Source organism: Lacerta agilis, chromosome Z (assembly GCF_009819535.1).
Source record: "Lacerta agilis isolate rLacAgi1 chromosome Z, rLacAgi1.pri, whole genome shotgun sequence".
NCBI lineage: Eukaryota > Metazoa > Chordata > Lepidosauria > Squamata > Lacertidae > Lacerta > Lacerta agilis.
Window position 1 is genome coordinate 15,280,832 of NC_046331.1, and position 7,619 is coordinate 15,288,450.

Consider the following 7,619-nt stretch of genomic DNA (forward strand, 5'->3'; position numbering starts at 1 on the left):
TGGACGAAATAGACTGTTGGCCTGATCCACCAGGTTCTTCTTTTGTTCTTGTGGCTTCATTGTGGTGTCATCACTGCCTCTCTTTTGTCCCCCAGCAGGTGAGAGCTTGAGTGCATCCCGCAGCTCTGCCAAGAGGAAGAAGAAGCAGAGGAGAAACCGCACCACATTCAACAGCAGCCAGCTCCAGGCTCTGGAGAGGGTCTTTGAGAGGACGCACTACCCTGATGCCTTTGTCCGGGAGGAGTTGGCACGGAGAGTCAGCCTTAGCGAGGCCAGAGTGCAGGTGAGAGGGAGAAGGGAATAGCTGAAGGCAACCATTTCTCCAGAGATGTACACCTACAGGGACCGGAATGAAGTTGTGGGTGTTCAAGCTCCGTGGTAGAGCATCTCCTGTACATGCAGAAGAAGAAGAAGAGTTTGGATTTGATATCCCGCTTTTCACTACCCGAAGGAGTCTCAAAGCGGCTAACATTCTCCTTTCCCTTCCTCCCCCACAACAAACACTCTGTGAGGTGAGTGGGGCTGAGAGACTTCAGAGAAGTGTGACTAGCCCAAGGTCACCCAGCAGCTGCATGTGGAGGAGTGCAGACACGAACCCGGTTCCCCAGATTACGAGTCTACCGCTCTTAACCACTACACCACACTGGCTCTCAGAAGGTCCCGGGTTCTATTCCTGATAGCATCTCTAGGTAGGGCTGAGAAAATACTATGCCTGAAACTCAAGAGAGCCACTGCCAGCATACTGAGCTAGACAGTCCAAGGGTCTGACTCAGTATTTCCATGTTTAATTCTGCCCATGCATATTTATTCAGAACCATGAGGACTGGAATATTTACCGGTATTCCTCTTTTAGAGGAAAGGCTGCAGCTCAGTGTTGGAGCATCTGCTTTGGATGCAGGAGGTCCTAGCTTCAGCCCCCATTGGCATCTCCAGGTAGGGCTGGGAATGTCCCCTTCCTGAAACCCCGGAGAGCTGCTGCTGCCAGTCAGTATTGACAATATTGAGCTGAATGGACTTGTGTTCTTACTCATTATTATATTCCTTAAATTGCAGATTAAAATAACACCCTAGCATTCTTCCTCTCTGCCAGGTATGGTTTCAGAACCGGAGGGCCAAATTTCGCCGAAATGAGAGGGCCATGCTTGCCAACAGATCGGCATCACTCCTCAAATCCTACAGCCAAGATGCAGCCATCGAACAACCCATGGCCCCCCGTCCAACCAACCTGAGCCCAGACTATCTCTCCTGGTCAACAACATCCCAATACAGGTAAGTCCAGAGCAGTCTTCAGTTTTCCTTTCTGTGCAGAAAACAACCCAGACCATTTCCCTACACAGACCTATGAAGCAGATTAGCAACAATATAATCACACCCATTTTCAAACAGAAGTGCTAACAAGAACAGGGACAAGAAAAGAAGGGAAACTGAAGTTGCTTCAGTTGCCTAGAGAATGCTTATTTTGCAAGAGAGCAGGAGGAGAGAGATGGTCTAAAATCAGAGTATGCAGCTGCTCCACTTCAAAGGGAAACAGAATTTAGAAGTGTAGAGGAATTCAGTTCAGAGAGCAGCATAGCTTTGTCAGTTACTGAACTTGCAAATGAAGGCAAGCACACAATCAGAGTCATGCAACATGGATTGAGATGAAAGTGTGTGAGATGATATGCGTAACCTCCCACAACATATTCAGAAAAAAGATGCTGATCTCATGGAGCAAGTTTGGGGTTTATCTTTTTACTGGTACTGCTAAAAATACAGTCACACACCTCTCTGTGTCCTCCCCCTAGATAACAAATAGCCATGACCAGAGCTCATCCAAGACATATTACAGCCCAGCAAAAACATTCAAGAAAGTGTGAACCTGTAGTGTAGGGGGAAATTCAGAAGTGTGAGAAAGTCACAGCCACACCCCTTTACTGTTGTAATTGTACAATAATGATAATTAGGGGTGCATTTCATTGATCACTGCAGATCTCCATGTGTTGCCTTTCAGCTAGGTCTGCTGTTTTCTGTGCACACATGTGCTCAAATGGTTTGGAGTGCTCCAATATCTTCTTAAGAGTTTTCTGTGAAGTTCCATAAAATGTAACAGAACTTCCACACCTTCGTCTTGAAACAGAAGCCTGTTGTGTTGTCAGTGTTCCTAAATGCTTAGCTTTGGAGCAGACAGAATGACTCCTCGGTGAGCTTCCCACACCCCTTCTCCAGAGTAACCCTAGAGCCCATCTACAGTGGCTAACTTGCCTCCTTTCAGCATTTTTTGTTCCAAACAGCACAAAGGGTGAGAAGAATCAGTGGCTACAGAGCTCCCATTTTTTACCCACCTGCCCCAACCCTGGAACACCACACATCTGATGTGAAGTAGGACTGATGAGAGATGCGACGTGGGCAGAGGGTGGGTGGCCTTGAGCAAGCAACAGTTGCTGTTAAGACTTATAACTCTCTTTTGTTTCCCTCTCTCCCCACCTCGCATGGCTCAGCAACACAGTGCCTCCGTACACTTCTAGCAGCCCCACCACGCCCACCCAAGGGGTCAACATGGCCAACAGCATTGCCAGCTTACGCCTCAAAGCCAAAGAGTTCAGCCTTCATCAGAACCAGGTGCCCACTGTGAACTGACCACAGGGTCGTGCCGAAGAGGCAAGCCTGCCTCATGTTCCCCTGCAGCCAGGATCTCCACCCCGCCTGCTTCAAAGTCCAGCCCCGCTGGGCAGCCAAGACCTTGATGATTCTTGCTCCAGCAACTCCAACACCTTCATACGTTGTCTGTCTCTCTTACTCTGCCCTTTGTCTCTTTCACGTCCTTTCTGGAAGACAGGCGTTTCCAATGTCTTTATTTCTCCCCAAATTGGTAAATTCACTGGCTTTGAGGAATGAAGGAATGGGACACTCTGGCAGGGTTTGATTTTAGCAGATGGGGTGGCCAAGAGAAACTATCAAACCCTCCAGAGGAGATGTGAGAAGTGTAAAGCCAAATCGCCCTGCAGTTACCTCACCCTTTCTTTTCTCAGCAGATCAAAAGTTCAGAGCTGTTCACCCGCAGTTTTGAAAGAGAAGAACTTGATGAAAGTTTCTGAACCCTGCTGTACCTGTATTCACTCATCCAGCCCCACATGGTACAAGTGTACATTTTGGGGGTATACAACAACTCAACATTGCTGTAACAAAGAAGCTGCATTTTTCATTTTTGCTCAAATGCGCACACCCCATTCCTTAAAAAAAAAAAAACCCTCTGGGAGATAAGAGGGGAACTCACAATAACTCAGAATCCTGTAAGAGATTATCAGATACCCTGCTTACTCTGCTGGTTTCCAGAGAGGTTGTGTGCCATTTGAAGGTCCATGCCCTTTGGCTTTCAAAAATGTTTGTGTGTGTGTGTCTTTAGGATGAGCATGGCATTGGGTTGATGGGATGTTGAGTCCCAGGGAGGGACAGGACTCAGAGGCATGGAGTGCTAAATGGATTGGGTGCCCCAAGACACAAGACTGTCCTCTATCCACATTCAACCCCTGGAGGCAGAAGCACCCCCAAAGCTCTCATCACAAAGAATGAAGCCCCCGGAGCCCCCTGTCAGCAGCCTGCAGCCATTCTGCCCCAAACCAGGAAGAGAGAACTGAACCAATACAAAGTAAACAATTTAATAGCAGAACCAGCCTAACCTAAAGATGTGTGAGAAGGGGAAGATGTGTTGCTTCAGGCAAAGGGAGGGAGAGGAAAACTGAATATAAACAAGAAAGCAGATAGCCATTAAAAAAAAATGATCAGTGATATGTATTTGAAATAAGGAAATCTAAAATATAAAGAAACATTCAAGCACATTGTGGTGCATGGTACTCCCTGCCCCCCCCTTTAGCTGTTAAACTCAGTTGGTAGACCTTGATAATTTCAAATTACTTAAGGATGCTAAGGTGGAGGGGAGAAGCCACCTGCTAAACCCAGGAAATTATTGAAGGTCAGAATCTATTTGGTATACAGATGTAAAATGAGAAGCCCTATTTTCACCTGAGGAATGTTGGGTGGTATGCTATTCCTTTTGTGATTTCCAGAAAAACCTCTTTAGGTCTGGTCTATACAATCAACCAGTGGTTTAACAGTCATTCCCTCTTTGATACTTTAAAGTGGTATAATACTGCTTCAAATGCATAGAGATCTTGGAGCCCTAGACCAGAGTGTACCTGTTTGCCACAGAAAAGCTGTCCGTCCTCTATGCTGCTCCCTGGTGGCAGTGGTTTGTGGCTACAAGCTACAGCTCCTAGTTTGCTTGGCTGGGGGCGGGGGAAAGCTGTGGCTGCTTAGAGTGGTCTCATAGTGCTTTCAATGTATGGTGCGGCTTTGGCCTTAGTCACCCTTAATAAACAAAGACACTTGTGGCTGACATGGTATGTATACTGTGTGGTTGTAAGAGTGGCTGCAGGATGTGCAAAATAGGGGAGCTGGTGAGAGGTGATAGGCACCCCTGAAATGTGGAAGGGTCCTAGCAGTGCGCTGCCAGTGACCTGCATTATAAACTATTCCAGGGTGAACACAGCTCCACCTCTCTCTCACTTAGCTTATCTCCCCAATCCACCTTCTCCCAGAGGCCTCTGGCACCCTTTATGATGACCAGCCTCTCTCCCTCACCTCATTCCTGCCAATCACAGGTGCATAGTTGTCAACTTTTCCCTTTTCTTTGCGAGGAATCCTGTTCGGAATAAGGGAATTACCCTTAAAAAAAGGGAAAAGTTGACAGCTATGCACAGGTGGAGTCCCACTTGCACATGCCAGCCTGCCTTCCAATCAGCCTCTGCCCTTGTCGCCTCGCAGCCATTCACCTCTGGCTTGGGTGGCGAATGAGAAACAGTGTGACCCTCAACAGGAGATACAGAAAAGCAGAAGGGGTATGGGTCAAATCAACTTTCTTTGAACCATTTCATACCCCGTCCATGTGCCCATTTGCTGGCTGGGGGAATTCGGGACTCTGCGTGTCAGAGAGAAGCTTGAGGGTTTTTGTGAAGGTCCCAGCTTTTTCGTAGCAATTGGAGACTATGGAATTGTGTATAAGGAGGAAATGCAGGTTGTTCCTCCAAAGAATTTGAACAGAATCTCCTACCAGTGAAGGGAGAGGGGGGAAATCTCACTGCCTGCAGGAGCCTAAGTAAGGGGCAAGAGATACTGAGGAGTTTGAGCTTTGCAAATTCCGGTTGGTAATGAGCTGATTTTTTTTTGCTTCCAGGATGAGCTTCCAGACTTCTAGACTCAAGAAAATGTTCACAAATGAAATAATGAAAAGTCAAATTTTCATTTGCATTAAAAAAAAAAAAAAAACAGGTGGGGAAAAGGGGGTGGTGGTGGTGGTGGAAGAGATTTGCAAAGCAGCACAGACCAGGAAGAACTAGAGGAAAGAAACCCAGTTCTGCAATTTCTCCCCAACTCAAAATGTGGGTGGTTTTGATTCCAAATTATTTCAAACTCTACGAGTTTCAAGGAACTCTCTTTGTTTCAAAATGGCTGCCAGAGATGGCATGAACATAATAGTGGCTGGTGAAATCTGTTTTTTTGTTTGTTTTGTTTTTGTTTTGTTTTTAATTCAATGCTTATAAAATAAATATCAGATGGTTTCTACATGCCACATTCAAACCACCTCTGTGATTTGGTGTTTCTACTGTGTTGTGACTCATATCGCTAACTTGGAGAGCATTTATATGGAGAAGGGCAGAGCCAATATCTGATGCCACATTTAGCCTGGACAGGGGAGTCCACTCAAAGGCAAGCTGATATTTTAAAAAAATCAAATGGAAATTATAACTGGTAGGCCCACAAAGAAAAGTCTGAAAGGGGCCTGTCTGCAGTATTATTAATTTTATTTATTTGTTGCATCTATACTCCCCATTTTCCTCGGAGGTAAGCTCAAGGAGGTGTACATGGTTCTCCACCCCTCCTTGTTTAATCCCCACAACCCTGAGAGGCAGTGACTAGCCCAGGGTCCCCCAATGAGTGTCATTACCAAGTGGGGATTTGAACTCTGGTTTCCCATGGCCTAGTCCAACTCATAGCTGTCAACCTTTCCCTTTTTGGGGGGAAAATTCCCTTATTATAGCAGTGGGAAACAGCAGGGAGGGTTGACAGCTATGGCTACAACTCTCTACACCATCACTGCACCGTAAAGGTAAAGGACCCCTGACAGTTAAGTCCATTCGCGAACAACACTGGGGTTGCGGCGCTCATCTCGCTTTACTGGCCGAGGGAGCTGACATTTGTCTGTGGACAGTTTTCCCAGGTCATGTGGCTAGCATGACTAAGCTGCTTCTGGCGAAACCAGAGCAGCGCATGGAAATGCCGTTTACCTTCCCGCCGGAGTGGTACCTATTTATCTACTTGCACTTTGATGTGCTTTCGAACTGCTAGGTTGGCAGGAGCAGGGACGGAGCAACGGGAGCTCACCCCGTTGCGGGGATTCGAACTGCCAACCTTCTGATCAGCAAGCCCTAGACTTTTTGGTTTAGACCACAGCGCCACCCACGTCCCTATCTATTACTGCTGCTGCTGCTACCACCACCACCACCACCACTACTACTGCTACTACTACTCGCCCTTCACTAGCACGTCCCAGGTCAGTTTGGAACAATTTTTTTAAAAAAACACCAGTTAATAGTTCCTTGGAAAGATGAGCTCCAGGACAGGTATTTTAAAAGATGAGGAGGCACTGAGACCCATCAACCCCATGGGTCTCAAACCCTCAGTGTGTTAGGGGCTTCCCCTGCACGCAAAGACAGGCTCCAGCAGATTTAGTGCACCAGACCAATAGTGCATCCCATGGTCAAGAAGGCAGTTTCTGCATGTGCTGTAGAGGCAAGTGAGGGGCAGATGGGGCTCGTCGTCAACCTGGGAAAGGAGCCCATCTTGGAGAAGGAAAATGCTGGTCCTAAACCTCCACTAACTTGCGGGATATTTTTGGGAGAAGACAAGGCTAAGGATTAAACCCTACGCAAATCCGGAGTGGAGTCCCTATTGAATGGCCCCTTGTACGCCTCCTTCTGGCAACTCCTGGTGCCCAAAATAATGCTCTGCTTCCATTTGGACCATATTGCCCAGGCTTTGAACCCCAGGGGAGTCACTTCTGTGCTGCAGTGGTTTGTTTCACCCCTGGAACTGGAAGAGTAGTCCTTTGATTTCTAATACAGATGGATGCGAACAGCAAAAATGAGGAGGCATTTGCCTGACATAACCACAAAGTATCACTAGAGGGCAGCCTCTGACAACTTGCTGCCTTCCAACTTGTTTTGACTACAGCTTCCATCAGCGCCTAGTTTGCGCAGCTGTGCATGAATCTGCCCCAGCATCACATGGCTGTGCTGACTGAGACTGATGGGAGTTGTAGCCCAAAACATTTGAAGAGCACCAGACCCTGGCTGAAAGGTTGATTCACTGAGGGCAATATGCCCCTGAATGCCAGTTGCTCAGAATTGCAAGTACTGAGAGTTCCTATTGCACTCCGGTCCTGTTTGCAGGATTCCCATTCCTTTCACATGAACCAGCAGAGCTCTTTTCAAGACCTTGCAATGAGGCTTAAGAACCGATTGGTCAAATCTACCCATATAGTGTTACTCTTGTTGTAGGTCCCCACTCTGAAAGTTGGTTTTTCT

At 47.1% G+C, this 7,619-nt stretch overlaps 1 protein-coding gene across 3 annotated transcripts in view; it reads left to right on the top strand.

The window, feature by feature from the left end:
• Positions 1 to 5,256, top strand: part of PRRX2 (paired related homeobox 2) — a 57,688-nt gene extending 52,432 nt beyond the window's left edge. The window contains exons 2-4 of one of the 3 annotated variants that reach the window (XM_033137801.1): positions 99 to 283; positions 1,091 to 1,269; positions 3,009 to 5,256. In XM_033137801.1, the coding sequence (XP_032993692.1) occupies positions 99 to 283; positions 1,091 to 1,269; positions 3,009 to 3,240 (596 nt within the window). In that variant the 3' untranslated portion in view covers positions 3,241 to 5,256. Of the gene's footprint in view, positions 1 to 98; positions 284 to 1,090; positions 1,270 to 2,477 lie in introns of all 3 variants that reach the window. The other 2 variants (XM_033137802.1, XM_033137803.1) reach the window with 2 other exon arrangements.
• Positions 5,257 to 7,619: the final 2,363 nt, after the last annotated feature.